The sequence below is a fragment of the Carcharodon carcharias genome, chromosome 10 (genome assembly GCF_017639515.1).
Source record: "Carcharodon carcharias isolate sCarCar2 chromosome 10, sCarCar2.pri, whole genome shotgun sequence".
Lineage (NCBI taxonomy): Eukaryota > Metazoa > Chordata > Chondrichthyes > Lamniformes > Lamnidae > Carcharodon > Carcharodon carcharias.
This window is the reverse complement of record NC_054476.1, coordinates 29,931,271-29,950,723: the sequence shown is the minus strand read 5'-3', so window position 1 is coordinate 29,950,723 and position 19,453 is coordinate 29,931,271. Positions and strand designations below refer to the sequence as shown.

Below are 19,453 nucleotides of genomic sequence, written 5' to 3'. Positions count from 1 at the left end.
TCAGTGACTGTCTCCATCTCCGACTTACCCCACGTGGATTTCAACTGAAATTCCACCCCTCATGTTTCGAACCCACCCAGGATTACAGGTATTTCCGGGACATAAAACGTTTCTCGGACTGCTGTTCCCGTCACATTCTGAAATCCACACTCAGTGCCACGCGCCGCCATATGAACGCACTCGACCTCTCCCTCCAGCAGCACCGCCGTACCCTTTTTCAAAGCTGCGCATGCCCCCAGTTTCATTTTATTCTTCGTCTCATCCGACGCCTCAACAAGAAACTTTTTCTCTTTCTCTCAAGTGCTAAGGAACGCAAGCTCCAACAACTCATCGACACCAACACCCATCTAGGACCCTCCACCCTGGCCTGTCCCTCCATCCCCACCCCATCTTCCAATCCCAACCCCAGCCGTGTATTCACTATACCCCCTGACCTTCCCCTCTCCGATGCTGAACATTCAGTGCTCAGCAAAGGACTTAGTTTCATACCCTTACGCCCTCACCTCAATGAATTTCGGGCTCGGCATGATGCTGAACTCTTCTTCCACCGTCTTCGTCTCCGGGCTCGCTTCTTTGGGCAGGAGTCCTCTCCCAGTTCAACGGATCCTTTTACCCATCTCCAATATTCTCCCTCCACCTGGACCCCTCCCTCTGGAATCTTACCTTCTCTTGATCTTTTCATTGAGAACTGTCGGCGCGACATTAGTCGTCTCAATTTCTCTGCTCCTCTCACCCATTCTAACCTGTCTCTCTCTGAACTTACTGCACTCCATTCTCTCAGGTCCAACCCTGACATTGTCATCAAACCCGCTGACAAGGGGGTGGTGCTGTTGTTGTCTGGCGCACTGACCTCTACCTCGCGGAGGCTGAGCGTCAACTCGCAGACACTTCCTCCTACCTCTCCCTGGACCATGACCCCACCACTGAACATCAAGCCATTGTTTCCAGGACTGTCACTGACCTCATCTCCTCTGGGGATCTCCCTCCCACAGCTTCCAACCTGATAGTCGCCCAAACTCGGACAGCCCGCTTTTATCTCCTACCCAAAATCCACAAACAGAACTGCCCCGGTAGACCGATCGTCTCAGCTTGCTCCTGCCCCACAGAACTCATTTCTCGTTATCTTGACTCCCTTCTCTCTCCCCTTGTCCAGTCCCTTCCCACCTACATCCGTGATTCCTCTGACACCTTACGTCACATCAACAATTTCCAGTTCCCTGGCCCCAACCGCTTCCTCTTCACCATGGACGTCCAATCCCTCTACACCTCCATCCCCCACCAGAATGGTCTGAGGTCCTTTAGCTTCTTCCTCGAACAGAGGCCCGAACAATCCCCATCCACCACTACTCTCCTCCGTCTGGCTGAACTTGTTCTCACGCTGAACAATTTCTCCTTCAACTCCTCTCACTTCCCCCAAATAAAAGGTGTGGCTATGGGTACCCGCATGGGCCCCAGCTATGCCTGTCTCTTTATGGGGTATGTGGAACATTCCTTGTTCCAGTCCTACTCCGGCTCCCTTCCACAACTCTTTCTCCGGTACATCGATGATTACTTCGGTGCCGCTTCATGCTCTCATCGGGACTTGGAAAAATTTATTAATTTTGCTTCCAATCTCCACCCCTCCATCATTTTCACGTGGTCCATCTCTGACACTTCCCTTCCCTTCCTTGACCTCTCTGTCTCAATCTCTGGTGATAGACTGTCCACCAATATCCATTACAAACCCACCGACTCCCACAGCTATCTCGACTACAGCTCCTCACACCCCGCTTCCTGTAAGGACTCCATCCCATTCTCTCAGTTCCTTCGCCTGCGTCGCATCTGTTCCGATGATACTACCTTCAAAAACAGTTCCTCTGACATGTCCTCCTCCTTCCTTAACCGAGGTTTTCCACCCACGGTCGTTGACAGGGCCCTCAACCATGTCCGGCCCATCTTCCGCGCATCCGCCCTCACGCCTTCTCCTCCCTCCCAGAAACATGATAGGGTCCCCCTTGTCCTCACTTATCACCCCACCAGCCTCCGCATTCAAAGGATCATCCTCCGCCATTTCCGCCAACTCCAGCATGATGCCACCACCAAACACATCTTCCCTTCACCCCCCCTATCGGCATTCCGCAGGGATCGCTCCCTCCGGGACACCCTGGTCCACTCCTCCATCACCCCCTACTCCTCAACCCCCTCCTATGGCACCATCCCATGGCCACGCAAAAGATGCAATATCTGCCCCTTCACTTCCTCTCTCCTCACCGTCCAAGGACCCAAACACTCCTTTCAAGTGAAGCAGCATTTCACTTGCATTTCCCCCAACTTAGTCTACTGCATTCGTTGCTCCCAATGTGGTCTCCTCTACATTGGAGAGACCAAACGTAAACTGGGCGACCGCTTTGCAGAACACCTGCGGTCTGTCCGCAAGAATGACCCAAACCTCCCTGTCGCTTGCCATTTTAACACTCCACCCTGCTCTCTTGCCCACATGTCTGTCCTTGGCTTGCTGCATTGTTCCAGTGAAGCCCAACGCAAACTGGAGGAACAACACCTCATCTTCCGACTAGGCACTTTACAGCCATCCGGACTGAATATTGAACTCAACAACTTTAGGTCGTGAGCTCCCTCCCCCATCTCCACCCCCTTTCTGTTTCCCCCTTCCTTTTCTCTTTTTTTTCCAATAAATTAGATAGATTTTCCTTTTCCCACCTATTTCCATTATAAAAAGAGAAAAAGAAAAAAAAAATTATTTAATTTTTTTTTTTACATCTTTTATGCTCTCCCCACCCCCACTAGAGCTATACCTTGAGTGCCCTACCATCCATTCTTAATTAGCACATTCGTTTAGATAATATCACCAACTTTAATTTTAACACCTATGTGTTCTTTTGTATTATTGTTGTTGACATCTTTTGATGATCTGCTTCTATCACTGCTTGTTTGTCCCTACAACCACACCCCCACTCCACCTCTCTCTCTCCCTCTTTCTCTCTCTCTCTCTCCCTCCGCCCCCCACACACACACCTTAAATTAGCTTATGTTTCAACTCTTTCTTGGACTCGAACTCAAGTTCTGTCGAAGGGTCATGAGGACTCGAAACGTCAACTCTTTTCTTCTCCGCCGATGCTGCCAGACCTGCTGAGTTTTTCCAGGTAATTCTGTTTTTTTTTGTTATAAAAGTAAGGATGTTGTGCTTCAGTTATAGAGAGCATTGTTGAGACCGCATCTTGTTTTGATCTCCTTATTTAAGGAAGGATGTAAATGCGTTGGAGGCAGTTCAGAGGAGGTTTACTAGATCGATACCCGGAATGAGTGGTTTGCCTTATGAGCAAAGTTTGGACAGACTGGGCTTATTTCCACTGGTTTAGAAGAGTGAGGTGTGATTTGATTGAAGTATGCAAGATCTTGAACGGTCTTGACAAGGTGGATGTGAAAAGGATATTTCCTCTTGTGGTCCAGAACGAGGGGGCATTTTTAAAATTAGGGGTCGCCCTTTTAGGACAGGGATAAGAATTTTTTTTTTTTCTGGAGGTTATACGACTTTGAAACTCTCTGTCTCTGAAGGCAGTGGAGGTGGGGTAGTTGAATATTTTTAAGGCAGAGGTAGATGGATTCTTGTTAGGCAAGGAAATCAAAGGTTATCGGGGCGAGATGGGAATGTGGAATTCGAAACACAAGCAGATCAGCCATGATCTTATTGAATGGCAGAACAGGCTTGAGGGACCAAATGGCCTACTTCTGTTCCTATTTCTTATCTTATGTTTACTGAGCAGCAGTGATTCCTGTGCTCCTAAAAGCTTCAAAGGCTTAGACAACCTACAGCAGGCACCTCAGAGTACTGGAAAATTACCACCAGCAGTGTCCTCATAAGGTCCTTCAAATCCAGCAGCAAGAAAGGCGGTCCAGCAATGTCCTCCCAAATCAACATGCCCAGGTGGTAATCACTCAAAAATAGCTCTACTGTGCGGGACATGTCATTCATATGCCTGACATCAGACTCCCAAAGCAACTGTTCTACTCGGAGCTTGGTTATGGCAGGCAACCCAAGAGGACAGCGGAGATGCTTTAACAAGGTCTTCAAAGCATCCTTGAAGCAGTCAAACTTCCTAGAAAACTCATGGAAGTCCCTGGCTTGTGACCAACCAAAATGGAGATAGTTTATTCAGGAGTGACTTTGTGTGGGGAGCACACAGCAGCATCATCAAAGTTGGGGAGAGAGACAGCACACAAACCTCCAAACACCTCATCAGCCTGGCCCTTCAAACACCAACTGCCCCAACTGGCACAGTCTTCAGATTGTGCATTTGACTTTTCAGCAATCTCAAGAACCATCGAATTGGAGTGGGCGTAAATCATGCTCAATCCTGAATTACTACCTAAGAAGGTGGTTAGCTGGATTCAAGGATATAATCTAGACTTGTTATTAAGTGAGCCTGATGAGTGTGGATCTGTGGGGTAATCAAATAACTATTCTGCTATAGACTGAGCTTGTTACATAATTATGTTCCACAAGTCTTCAAAGAGAACAAAGGACTTGAAGTAGTCCTTACTAGTTTGTTCAAAGAAAGAAAGAGACTTGCAATTGCACAGCACTTACATGACCACCAGAATTCTCAAAGTGCTTTATAGTGAGTGAAGTATTTTTGAAGTATTGCCACTATATTGTAATGTCAGAAACATGGCAGGCAATATGCACACAGCAAGCTCCCACAAGCAGCAATATGATAATGACCAATATATCTGTGTTTATAGTGATGATTGAGGGATAAATATTGACCCATATATTGCAGTGCTCTCTCAGTACTGCACTGGAGTGTCATCCTTGATTTGATCATCCAATAGGTCTAGAATGGTTCTGTTTTTTCCCCAGAGTTGGTTATGTATATTTTTTTTTAAAAGTATCACCCCTTTGTTTCGGTGAGTGAATTTAGCTTAGATAGACTGAATTATTGTTGTACAAAGATAAATTAGTGCGGACTCAATCCACTTCCCAAAAAGTTCTCTGCATTTGCTATCAACTCAGCAACCCTTCGTCAGAGCCAATAAAGATAGAGAATGGAATGCAGTGAATGAAAATCAAAAATATGTACAGTTGGGTTGTTCTGTATTTTCAGATCAGGGGCACTGCCAAGGCCAGTATAGGGAGAATCTTTGCATGGCATCTAGCACATACCTAACCTGGGTGTGCTTGGATATAATTACTCAGCAAAAAAAGAAAATAGATGTCATTCCAAAATTGTGCTCAGAGCATGCGCAAAAAGTAGCATAAAAGAAAAAAGTACCTCCTTAACCTAGATGGTTACTTAATATGTGTTTTTAAAAATGTGCATTACAATCAGACAGTGTTATTTAGGAACTTGGGAGCAGGAGTAGGCCATTCAGCCCCTCCAGCCTGCTGCTCCACTTAACTGGATCATGGCTGAGCTTCTACCTCAACACCATCTTCCTGCACTTTCCACGCATCCTTTGCTGTTATTGGTATCTAGAAACCTATCGACCTCTGCATTGAACATACTCAATGACTGAGCCTCCACAGCCCTCTTGGTGTAGAGAACTCCAAAGATTCACCACCCTGTGAGGAAAGGAATTCCTCCTCATCTCTGTCCTAAATAGCCTACCCCTTATTCTGAGACTGTGCCCCCTGATTCTAGACCTCCCCCCCAAAACAGAGGAAACATCTTTCCTGCATCCACTCTGTCGAGATCTGTAAGAATTTTATATGTTTCAATGAGATCACCTCTCATTCTTCAAAACTCTGAAGAATATAGATCCAGTCTCCTCAATCTTTCCTCGTAGGGCAATCCTGCCATCCCAAGGATTAGTCTGGTGAACCTTCACCGCACTCCCTCTATGGCCAGTACATCCTTCCTTAGGTAAGGAGACCAAACTGCACACAATATTCCAGGTGTGGTCTCACCAAGAGTCTATTCAACTGCAGCAAGAATTCCCTACTCCTCTAATCAAATCCCCTTGCATTAAAGGCTAACATACAATTTGCCTTGCTAATTGCTTGCTGCACCTGAATGTTAGCTTTCAGTGACTTATGAATAAGAACACCCAGGTCCCTTTGGACGTCAACGCTTCCCAAACTCTCCCCATTTAAGAAATACTCTGCATTTTTGTATTTTCCAACTAAAGTAGATATCTTCACATTTTTCCACATTATATTGCATCTGCCATCTTCTTGCCCAATTACTTAGTTTGTTTAAATCTCCTTGAAACCTCTTTGCATCCTCCTCCTCAACCCACATTCCCACCAAGTTTTGTTTCATCAGCAAATCTGGAAATACTGTGTTTGGTCCCCAAATCCAAATCATTGATATAGATTGTGAATAGTTGGGACCCAAGCACTGATCCTTGTGGTACCCAACTAGTTGCAGCCCGTCAACCTGAGAATTATCTGTTTAACCCTATTCTCTGTTTTCTGTCTGTTAACCAATCCTCAATCCATGCCAGTATATTTCTCCCAATCTCATGAGATTTAATTTTGCTTACTGATCTCATGTGTGGGACATTATCGAAAGCCTTCTGAAAATCCATATACACCACATCCATTGGTTTCTCCCTTACGTATCCTGCTAATAACATCCTCAGCAAAAATTCCAACAGGTTTGCCAAACATGATTTCCCTTTCCTAAATCCATGTTGACTGTGCCCAATCTTACCATTATTTTCTAAGTGCCTACTTAGAACATCCTTTATAATAGATTCTAACATTTTCCTTACTGTTAATATCAGGAGGGTAGGCCTGTAGTTCCCTGTTTTCTCTCTCCCTCCTTTCTTAAATAATGGGGTTACATTTGCTACCTTCCAGTCTGCAGGCACTGTTCCAGAATCTGTAGAATTTTGAAAGATGATCACCAATGCATCCACTATGTCCACAGCCACCTCTTTCAAAACTCTGGGATGTTGATCATCATTTGAAAGAGTTACTAAAATAAAGTGTTTCAATCCATTCTAAAATTAACTTAACCACTTAAGATTCAGTTGATACTCTTTTTTGAGTGGCGGTGACTGCACTAATCCGAAGATGTTGAGTTGTTTTGGTTCTCATGGGGTTTCATAGAAATTCAGCGCAAGTACTCTAATGTTCCTTATGAAGGGAAAAAACATTTTGGAGGCAAGCCAAGCAAATATTGTCGACATTTAATGAGTTCTTTAAGGAGTTTTATTCTATCTGCAAATTATCTAGCTTTTTTTTAAAGGCAGGAGTTCAAAGCATTGTTGTAGTGACTATTGCCAAAGACGGCGAAGAACAGATGTCCTGGTTACTTTGAAAAATCTGTAACTAATCAAGAAGCTGCAAAGATGAATAAAAATGAAAAAAAAATTATCAAGCCAAAAAAAACAGAACTCTCTTGTTAGGGATGATTCTCAAATTTAGTTTTCAAACTAATTTTGATTGATTCTTAAATATTCTATACCGAATAATCCATACATAATAAGCAAATTGCACCAAAGATTGAATACACTGTTTTCTTCAAACTTCGCTAGTGCAATCTGTTGAGTATGAGGAAGTCATTAATGTAAGAGTAAGCAAACTATAGATACATTGTAAGCCTTAGCACTTCTATATTCCTTTTAAAATTAATGCATTAATTTTAATATTTTGAAAGCAAACTTATTGGACAAGAATTGCTTCATCCATTTTTTTTTACCACTCAAGTTTCCGACAGGCTTGTGGTATTTCAACAGATGCATGTTTCTCTTTTGTTCGTAACTAACCAGCTCCAAAAGCAGTACAGTAAAACTGTTTTGTGAAAAATAGTGAAACTTTCTGACTGTCTCAGTTAAACACTAAACTGCAGAGTGAGCTGTCATTAAGTGGAGTGAAGTTGGCGAGGGTTTTCATGCAGCCAATGTTACTCGGTTCCCAGAGTCCCTGCTGTGTAGTTGTTCCACTCTCCAAGGAGCCTGTTAAAGAGTCCCTTAGAGCATGTGTAAAGCCCTCAATGTTAATAGTTAATTGGATAGGATGGCAAGATGAGAGGACAGCTGATCATGTGGGCCTCTCAGTCTCAAGCACTAGTGGACTTTTAGTTTAATAATAGCAGCTGTTCACATTGTTGAACAACTTTGTTTTCTTCAGTTCCACAAATGATGAAAGGAAGAACGAATCCTCAGAAATGTGCCTTTTTATTGGAAAGGAGAGGGCACCCCTGCTGCTGCTGCCGCTCTCCCGCTTCAAACTGAGTCACATGCTGACACTCCTCCAATCATAGAAGTCTGTGTGGGACCCCCTTAATGTATATCTAACATATTGTTTTATTGCCTTTGCAATTGTTATGACAGAGAAAAGAAAACAAGTAGGGAAGAAGACATCAGTGTCAACATTATTTGTCATATATTCAAGTAATACTTGAATATAAATAGAAAGTTTGTTAAAATAAATATACCCTTTCAACAGACAGCTTTCTCTAGTTACAAGACTAAGCAGTAATATCTGGTACACACACAGTTCACTGAACAGCGCTGCTTTTATTTGTTACATGAGTTATTTATTCCATTTAATGTTGAGAGGTATTTATTCTACACTTAGTTCACTTCTGGAACCTGATGGATGTGCATAAAACTAACAACATTGGTTTTGAATCAACCTGAGCAGCCCATGAGACTTGGCCTGTTATACTGTTATAATAGAATCTTAACTCGGGTCAATTTTCCTGTACGTGCGGTAATCATTATCTACAAAGAGGTAGATTGTCAGCATCTGTAGTATTTTGAACTTGTGTCAGCAATAATATCAAATCTTCTGAAGTAGCATTCAGAACAAACTATAAATGCAACTATGTAGTGTTCACTAAATATTACAAATAAAACATTTTTCTACTACTTTACATTTATCCAATTCTGTCTTATGTTGATTATTAGAAGTTTGCACAACATATAATATAGTTCAAAGGGCACATATTTGAGAGCACCTAAAGAAAGTCTTACTGAGGTAAACTAACTCATTGTGAAGCACCATCTTGTAAATTTGTTGAATTGCACAGAAATGAAATGGGAGTTGAGCAAATCATGGTGGAAAATAGCCTGGTATTTCTAGGCCTGTGACTGAATGAGATAAACCTGAGTCAGTCAACTTCTCATCATGGTGTGGGAATAGAGTCATCTGTTCAGGCATATGGAATCTTTGGCTTCCATGCTACACAATCTGCAGATTTCCCAGTGCCTGGCCATTGATACAACTGTTATGTACACAAAAGCGGAAGAGAAACCTCTGGATTTGCCCTGTTTGAAGAGTCAGAAGCAGGACGTATCGATTGTAAGCCTGATACTGGTGATAACCCTTACAAAATACAATGCCTTTTTTTTGGACAGTTTGTGGACCGGTCTGTGTGTTTGTATATGCATTTCAGTACTTCAGGAGTTAATATGTCCATGCTAGTAATGGCACATCCAGGAGATTAGGTGGTCCACCAATCAGCCTACTGATCAAAATATTTCATGCACAAATCACTCCCTTTCTTGTAATTTCCTGATCGTCACTTTCTAGAGATAATCATAGATTATGCTGCATATTTGTTAACTGTTAATCATAAGTAATGGTGAATGTAACCTGGATGAAAATTTGATTTTTATTGTCTTTGTTGCACATCAGTGTTTTTTTAAGGTGCATAGCTTAAGTATTTTCGCAATAAAAGTATCTCAGCATGTGGCTTATTTCACTGACTGAAATGTGCATTGCTAAATAAAACTACTCAAATGTGCCTTGGAACCTTTTTCCCACATCTGAAAGAGAAGGAACATAAAAGCTCTTATCCACAAATGCACTACTTTATATTAATATTTAATTAGCAGGCAAATTGTACTGTGTGGCTGAAAGCTTCAGAAGAGTTGTTAGTGCCACAATTGACCTAAAAGTTTAATAATAACTCACTTCATAGAGCAAATGCCAGTTCAGCATAGGGGAACACTGCAAGCCAATTCCTTTGAGATGAGAGAGCAAACCAAATGGCAGGCGAGAGTTCCTGGGATGGAACCTTCTGGAAAGCAAGGAGCTGGAGTAACTTTGAAGCCAGGCTTTATATGAAAACAGTGGGGAAAAAGCTGATCCCTCCTGCTCTGGGAGATGCTGGTTTAAGGCCAAAATCACATGAAACAGAAGTGCGGTTAGATCCTGTAACAGAAGGCACTGGTAGCCCTAATAACCTGGCAAGCAAAGGAGGGGGTAAAAAGAAGGCTGCTTCTGGGGAAAAAAGAATGAAGAAATGCTTCATAGTAACTGTAATTAAGAACGCTCACTTATATTTTTCCTGTGTCCAATATGCTCTTTGTATCCATCAAAATACAGAAAACTTGCATTACTGTCACATCTGTGTATTATTAGTTTTCACATTCGGCTGACTTAGATGTCTTAATTATCATGCTCATCACTGAATTGGTATAAATCATTGTAGATAATAACATATTACTTAAAGAATTCTTGTGCAGAGATGAAATGATTTATTTAGAAAGTAGTGAATGAGTAACATGGTGGTATTAATGCCCTTTTTAACTTAATTAATAGCAACTTGATCATTTCACATATTGCTGGTAATTAGTCCCTGGAAATCATCATACAGAACGTTGACTAAAGTGTGAGCTTGATTGAAGGACTGAAATGGATGTTTCTACTATGGCAAAGGGCTGTTTTTATTTGGAAGCCTAAAGGAAAGATTTAAACAGTCGGTGGAGGGGTAGGAATGCTTGTGGTGAGAGAATCAGTTCATTATTTAAAAAGCCATAAAACACAATTATTAAAAATGGATAAAAAAAAGCTGAACCACTGAAATTATAACAAGTGACAGTCTAGCCAGCAGAGGGAGCAGTCTTCTGTCTACCGTTACATTCCCATCATTCTTCCCACCTGCCCCCTCTCCCAGCCAGTCTTCCATCTGGACCTCGGCCTGCCTGTCTGCTTCTGATGACAGGCTATAATTTTTCTCCCATCAACGTGCGGACACTTGGTGCAGGATTAGTGTAAGCTCATTTGGAAGTTTCACTATCTCTAGCCAGCACCTTCATTACAGGAGTCAGCTGTTCTTATTGTCTCTTAAATTTTAAACAGCTTTTGTGGCTTTATATGCCTACATTAACTGGAATATTTTCTTCTCTTTCTTTACTTCCTTGCTTTGTTTTAAAGAGTTTACAGGAATTAAGTAATTGATTTGTCTGTGTATTGATCCATGCTACATTTAGATTGCATGTAAATACAGTCACGTACTTTTTATTTATGATAGCACCTTGTCAGTAACTGTGCATTTTCCAGAATCTTGCTAACACAGGGAATTGATGATATTAAATTAAAGTCACAATCATGGCCTGCTTTAATGTTAACTCATTTTACATAGTTCGATAACATCATACAGAAAAGATAACTTATACACAGCCCAAGAATTGAGTGACAATGAACCAAAGCAGCTACCATACTCTGATCATTATATTGAAAATAATGGATGTTGTGGAGGGAGTCAAGACTAATTAATTCAGTCAGCAGATTCTGATTATGAGCCCAAAACATTTAATTGTAGTTTTTAGCTCCCTACATACTGTCTGTTATTAAATAATATGCACAATAAATATGCTTCCACTGCTCCAAGAAAAACTGGTAGCATTATACTGCTAAATGGAGAAAATGTTGATTGTGAATAGCATTGTCTCTATGATTGTAAAAGTGTAAATTTCCAAGGTGCCTGCAAAAACAAAGGGGCATCATCTGATTCAGAAATCTCCATAATGAGATATTTTCCCTTTGCTGCATTATTATGCAGTTACCTATAGATTTATTTATTATGATGGCAGAAAATTTTGTACTTAGTTGCATTTATATGTTTTCAATACTCATGCAACACCCTGAATATTCATAAATTGCTTCCTGTTCTTCCGCCAACAATATCACACATTAGAAATCTAAATCTTTTTTTAACACCTGGCATTATTTTGTTTAACCTTTTAAACATTGAATTTCTTCTTCAACGTTGTGCAACATTTTGATTATTTCTGGTTGTTTCAATATGAAGCAGAATAAAGAGCAGTCTGCGAATCCACTTAAAATGTGGCAAAAAAAAATTGCAATTAGAATGTGCAAAGATTTGCGCCTATATTACATAAATAATACAATGATTATGAAACTGAAGAAAAAGGCTCAAAATCAGTTTAACCAATAAAAATTTATCTACTGAAATAATATTGCAAAATCCTGAAAGAAGTTATAAACGGTATGAATAGATAGTCCCAATTTCCTTTTTGGTTTCAATTTCACCATCTATTTGTATATAAAAGTCACATGTTTACATATTTTAGTTTCAATGTATGTTGACCATTTGTTGTTTATAGATTATTACAATTCTTTACAATTATTCCCATGAAATTGTTGGTCCTTTTGTAAATCTACCTAATGCATGACATCTTAAACACCTCCAGCAGCTTTCTCCTCTGCAGGCCTCATCTCTCTTGGGAACATTGAGCTTGCCTTCTGCTCTATTCCTGGAGCTCTCACCCTTCAGCTGGGCTTTGCCTCCCAATGTTTTTTGCGCATGAGGCATCTCAGTGCTGCTTGCCATCACTGCCGCCTCCAGCCCAGCCTCAGCATTACCATGTCCAGCTACTTTTTCCTCCCCCCACCCCCCCCTTACTCTAGGCCAACAATGGGTCAAAAGCCCTGCATTTAAAATCAAATCATTCTTAAATAAAATATAAAAGATATAAAACAACAAAGAAGCAAATGGAAATAGCGTAAGAATGAAGAAGCATTTAGCAAAACTAAAGAAAAAACACAATAAACGAAAACAGGAACAATCTGACTAGATAAAAGAAAGGGACAACATAAAATAAAAGCATAAAATGAAAGAGACAAGAAACAAAATAGAAAGAGGCACCCATGGATAAAGAAGTTTATAACGAGGTCCATTTTCATAGGTTTTTTCTGTTGAGCAACACTACAGGAGATCCACTAGCGCTATTTAAATCTTTACACACACTGCAGCTATTTCTTTCGATCCACCCTAAACTGTAATAATTTAATTCAGGATACAGTACACATTTTACTGACTTTTATTAAAGCATATTAAGAGATGATAGACAATGCCTTTGCAGCTTCTACATCTACTTGAAACTGTTTTCAGTTTCCAATTGGTGTATACAGATTAACTTGACATGGATAAAAATATTATGCGGTCCATAAAAATCCACTGTATAGAAATGAGCAGTGCAAAGAAAACTAACATCAAATGTATGATTTTTAGCACCATTGAAGCATCTAAATACAAAATGATAACCCTTAAATTTGTTTAACTTACAGTCTGCAATTAAGTTGGGAATAAATTAAGAAAATAAGAATAAATTGATAGCGCAATTAAATTTTAGCAAAGTATCTTTTCTGTGGAAATTTAATTTTCACAATAATTTGGGAACTCTGTTTTAGACCAGTGATGCTGCTTAAAGGTTATGATTCGTGTTGTGCTAATATCCCAAGTTTATTCTGTTGCTATGCTCAAAATGTTTTTGAAAACCATTTAAAGCTATTTTCCTCTCTTGTGTCTTACAGAACAAAGCAATTATAGATCGTGTAGTAAAATTGTCAGATACAGTGATTGGTCTCGAATCATTTAATGGTTCTGAGAGAGCAAGCAATCCTCTCTACAAGGACTATCACGGTAAGTCTAATCGTAACCAAAGTACCCCAAGTGACTTATAGATATTTAGCAGTTTGCCCTCTAATTAGTTTGTCTGCCATAAGGTAGTAATTGATTTCATTTCAGAATCTGCATTTCGACTGTCTCCCAATGTAGCAATCTATTGGTCAGGCTGTTTATCTTTTACTGTGCATTATGACTGTGAAAGTAACATGGCAACTACTCACATGTTGTCAAGCCAAATTACCAAGACAGTGCTCAATCAGATGTGCATCATTGTAGGCAGGCTTTTGGGAATACTCATGCGGAGGAAGCCAGGCAGCCACTCGGCCAGTGAGCTTACCAATTCCCTTAACCATGACTAGACTGCACCAACTCAGCCAATGTTCCTGTCACAAAAGATCAGCTTAGATTTGAGCTCACACTGCTCGAAGCTAAAAGCAGACCGCACATGTGTACACCAGTTCCTAACAGTCATAAACGAGCTTCATTTGCAAATATTCATTTGTTTTACACACTCAGCCTGAATTTTATGCCTGTTTGAAGGGCTATTTACCATAACAGCATGTAACAACTTGTTAATGACCGAAGACTCAAAATACATTTTTTTAAATCAAAGCTGTAGTCGAGGTCTACAACCCATAAGCCATTTTTTCGTGGCTGCTTACTGGTGCATTTAATAAAATAAAGATCATTCAGCAATGCTTTTGGGCAGCAAGCAAGGTGATAGCCACATTTGCTTACTGTAAATACAAGGGAAAATATCACAAATGGGCCTCCGTTTTGACAAGCATCAGAATCCTCTTTGTTTATATCTCCATGTCTGCACCTAAATGTAATTAGTTTTACTTGGACAAGGATTTTTGTTTATCTTATTCTGCTTGATTACTTGAGCATAATCACACTGTTTGCTTCATTGCTTCTGGTGGCGATCCCTGGTTTAAAAAGGGACAGTGAGGAATGTAAATGTGGAGAGTTCTGCTGTCAGCTTGTTTAATTTACGCAGCTGCATGATGGCATTTTTTAAAATTTAATTTTTCTTAAGGTTTGCTGCATGTTCGTCAGATTCCTCGTCTTAATAGTTTAATCTGTGACGTGCCTGATACAAAGGATCTTGCTTTCAAATTGAAACGAAAATTGTTCACTATTGAGGTAGGAAACATTGAGATTTGATATTTTACTTCATTCCTTTTAATAATGCAATAAGAATAAGTTGTTTAGCAAGTTAATAGCTTAATACACCATATGAATATGCAATAGGGAATTTTCATATAAGCTATCATCATCTCGTTTTTGTCTGTGAAAGGCTTTGGAGTGGGGGAGGGCAAAGAACCTCTTTGCTGCATTTTTAATTTGCAAGCTAAGAGTCTGTTTGTAACTATCCCAAACATACCTTAAGGCAAAGTTGTATAACATAATAAAACTATGGGCCTTTTGCCAAATTAATTGCTGAGATCGGCTTCTGTTATTTAATTCCATCTGCTCCATTGTGGATCCAAATTAATAAAATATCTTGGTAACAAAATATAATTTAACTTCTTTAACAATGTTGGTTTAAATAATTTAAAGTCCCAACCATATGTTGTACTGTAGGATGTAGTGGAAATCTCAACGTAGTACTGCATAGTTCTATGTTGTAGTGAACTGCTAATGTTGATGGTAGCTGGTTTGCATCATCTAGCACATTACTTTGTTTTCAGAAAATACTTTAACATGTATCTGGGAGCTAATTGAAAATCAGTTGTAAAACACCGCACACATTTTAAGCAGCTAATGTCATAGCAATAATAAATGCCAATGCAACAATAATTTTCTTTATATTTATTAAGCAAACGTTGCTAGCCTGTAAGTTTTTAAAAAATGGTTACAAAGGTTAATTCCAACATACGACCAGATTCAAACTTTTCCATTGACCTGAAATATTGGCAGTGTTTATAATCCTGATGAGTTGGGACTGAATTGAATCTATTCTCTTTTTCCCAGCAATACTAAATAGCGAATGAATACAACTGTTAACCAATTAAGGCTGAAGTATTAATTAACTAAGCATGAAAAGGTGAATGCATATTTAAGGAGTGGCTTTTTGTGATGTGATAATTATTTCTTCTCCAGTCCTTGTGTAGTGTCTTCACTGGAGATAAAATAAGTGGGCAGCCCTGACAAACCATATTATTTAATCTCCTGTCAAGTGGAAAGCATTTAAGCAGGACACTTGTCTTGGCTATTTCAGCTTATACAAGAGAATTGAGCACAAATAAATTAGCATATTTTGTCTTATTCACTAGCTGCTGGTCAATTTGGGTTGGCATCGCTTTGGTGTTTGGTACTTCACCCTGGAGTGACCACTGTGGCCCTTCAATGACCCTCTGGCCTCTTAACTGGCTACTTGATAAGGCAACTGTTGTCACCACCCTTCTTTTTCCCTCTCAGTTTTTCTCTCTTGCTTCCCTACCCACCGCCTCCCCCACGAACATCCCTCGGAAGAAAACCTATGAATCATTAAAGACTCAACCCAGTGACAATTACGATGCCCTCCTCCTAATTAATGGTCATCAGTGGCTTTCATTAATTAATCACATTGTGAGCAGTTAATAGTTAATCAAGCAGCCAAATGTTCGATTGGGTCATCTTGGGAGCAGTGTTGTAGATGTCTCGTTTGGGATGCTTCCTGTAATATCCACTTAACACCACATATAGAAGTCGTAAAATCAAAAAAGTTGTTAGAAATAACCCTCTGATTCCTTGTTGAGCTACTGTAAAAGAAAGCAATTTTCTGTAAAATTGAACCAAACAAATACCCATTTCACATTCCTGATGAAAAATAAGGACCTTAATATTTTTTATCCTACTTGTTCTTTGGTAATGTGCATAAATGAACTGTTTAAAGCTGTCACTTGCATTTCTATGCCTTATTTTTGATTATATATGCAGCACAGTGTTAAGAGTTCAAATCGCATCTTTGGCTTTCGTTGTTAGGCTACATTTATTATTCTTTTAAAAGCGTGTGCTAACTATGTTAGAGTTAGGGTACCAATTGATATACAAGAGCTGCTTCTTTTGGTTTATTCTAATTTGTTTTGTGGAAATTGCAGGATCCCAATTGTCTGCTTGATGCCCAGCAAAAGTTATCCCCAGGCATGCAATTTTCTCAAGACCTGAAATTGTTTGATTGCTTCAATATTTTTGGTATGACCAGAACCAAACTTGGCAGAATAAAATTCATTGCCTTTACTAAGCATGCAGCTGAATTGTTGATGGTCTCCTTCCCCAGTGAAAGTCAGGAGTTTTACACAATGCATTGCCCTTTCCCCACCCCCTCCCCCACCTCTGAATTGATGGGGAGATTTCACCCGCGGTATAAAAAATGTAGTTCCACATCGATGTTCACTGGAAGAGGAAGGTACATTTTGAGGGTGTTAATTTCAACAGAATTCTATTAATAAAAATTGTACTTCCGGCTGTACCATAGCAATTCATTCATTTACATTCATCATACAAGTTGCATCAAATAAAGCTGAATGCCAAAACATTTACTAAGCAGACAAAAATGCAATTTCATAGTATACTGAATGTTCTTATAGATTTTAAAGCCTTATAAAAGTACTGCAAGGAAATTATTGAATTATGGAAAAGTATAAACTTCCTTCACAGTGATGATGCCCTTAAATTGGTAAATCATTCTGTACTTTTCCTCCATCTGAGTATTTACGTGTTACATAACATCAGTAGAAACTCCTGGAAGCCTCATTGCACATCTAGACTGAAATTTAAACCTAAAATTGCCATAAATGCACAGCAGAGTCCATGAAAAGATAAATTGTCAAAAAAAGAGTAAAAGCAGAAAATGCTAAAACTAGACAGCAGGTCTGTTAGTACTGGGAAAAAAAGAAAGAAAAGTTGATGCTTTAGGCAGACATCCTTAGTTCTGTACAAAAACAGAATTACCTGGAAAAACTCAGCAGGTCTGGCAGCATCGGCGGAGAAGAAAAGAGTTGACGTTTCGAGTCCTCATGACTCGAAACGTCAACTCTTTTCTTCTCCGCCGATGCTGCCAGACCTGCTGAGTTTTTCCAGTTAAATCTGTTTTTGTTTTGGATTTCCAGCATCCGCAGTTTTTTTGTTTTTTTTTATCCTTAGTTCTGTACTGTATAGACCAAAAGCACCAGATTATTTATTAGACTTGCATTTCTATAGTGCCCTTCATAACCTCAGACCATCCCAAAGTGCTCTAGAGCCAATTAACTACTTCAGAGTTGCAATCACTCTAATAGTGTAGAAAATGCAGCAGTCAATTTTCACACAGAAAGCTCCCACATCAGCATGAAAATGATCAGATAATGTGATAGAATGTAGTCAATGCCTAAACAATATTTGCAGTTGAATCTGCAAGTGTAATTTTATTTACATATAAGCATTTTTTCGTGAAAGTATTGGGTAGCATTTCAAATGAGGACTGAAAATTCACATTTTGGTGAAATTTAGCTTTAGTGTTACCACATTCCAAGAAGAAACACAGAACTTGCAGGGGAAGATGTCAGATTGGCTTTGGAGATCTGTACTTTACCTCTTCTTGCACATTCCATCACACGCACAGTAGACCCATTATCAGAAAGCCCATTTATTGACTAATGAGCTTGTGTTGTATAATTTTATAAGACAACTATACAAATTAGTTTATTTCAAGTTTCTGTTTCAGACTGATGGTTTGATAAACATAAAAGAGTATTAAAGGATTATGTAAGTAGCATGTTTGCCTGATGGAAGTAAAGTTGTTGGAAGTTTATTAAAAGGAAAATGAAAATGTTGAAGCAAACATACTTAAATGAATAGAGTATTAAAAGACTGAGGGGAAAAAATACAAAAAAGTCTGCCTGTCTAATCCTATTTCTTTCCACTTTGGAATCTTAATTAGGAGGAGATAAAAACCATCATTTGACTAAATTATTGTCTTGAATCTGTAGCAAAAGGTATAATCCGCAATTGGGCCAATTAGTGCACCCTGTAGTTAGCCATGCTGAGGCAGGCAATGTGATTAGAGCTGACACCAGCCTAGTTCCCACTGTTGCTTTGCCAGGTATGATGGTCAGACTTCAAAGGGCTTGAGGCATCAGCAGGGCAAGGTTTGGAGGCCAACTTTTGGTCCGGCCGTTAATCTCTCTGCTAAACTGCAATGCCCCTCGCACAAAACGAGCTTACGCGACATAATCATGCGGCATTAAAGTTTCAGTTGAGTTATGCCAATTGCCTTTGATTTTCTGATGATTGACCAAAAGACGCCTATACAGCCAGACACATGCTCAAACTTTCCAGATTAGGTAAGCTGAACAGCAATCTAAAGCATTTTTGTACTTTTTATTTGATTGGCCCAGATGATAGATTGTTGCTTAACTTCTGAGATGAAATCATCTGAGTCCAGTTTATTCATATTGTTTATAATCATCTGAAAACACAATGGAACACCTTTGGAACTCCTGCCCTGATTGCCTAATCATCTGTCTCTTTTGTACAGTATTTTGTTTCCTGTTTAGTTTTTGCTTTCTTAGTAACGTCACAATGTTTCCATTTTAAGAACAGCCTACAGCAGCACTAGTTCTGTTGTGAGCGAGAGGAGCTGCCATCCACTGACTTTCCCTAAGGCTGCTACATACAGCATTGCTTAACTTGTGCCTCTCATTTACACATTTCAACTGACTTTAGACAGGTCAGAACATGGAAGCTCATGACGCAGCTTGACGAAGCACTCACCATCACATTCCTTCCAGATTTGATTGCTAAATGTATTCATCATGACTAAACAATCTTAAAGGAGGTCAAGCATTTTAGCTGAAAATGAATGAGATAGACCCTAT

At 39.7% G+C, this 19,453-nt stretch overlaps 1 protein-coding gene across 5 annotated transcripts in view; it reads left to right on the top strand.

Annotated features, from left to right (window-relative positions):
* The window catches only part of elp4 (elongator acetyltransferase complex subunit 4), a 338,294-nt gene that overhangs the window by 206,605 nt on the left and 112,236 nt on the right, over nt 1–19,453 (top strand). For all 5 annotated transcript variants that reach the window (XR_005944287.1, XM_041198285.1, XM_041198287.1 and 2 more), the window contains exons 8-9: nt 13,517–13,625; nt 14,650–14,756. Coding sequence is in view for 4 of the 5 variants with exons in the window: in XM_041198285.1 (XP_041054219.1) it covers nt 13,517–13,625; nt 14,650–14,756 (216 nt within the window). In the remaining variant the exon portion in view is untranslated. The remainder of the gene's footprint in view (nt 1–13,516; nt 13,626–14,649; nt 14,757–19,453) is intronic.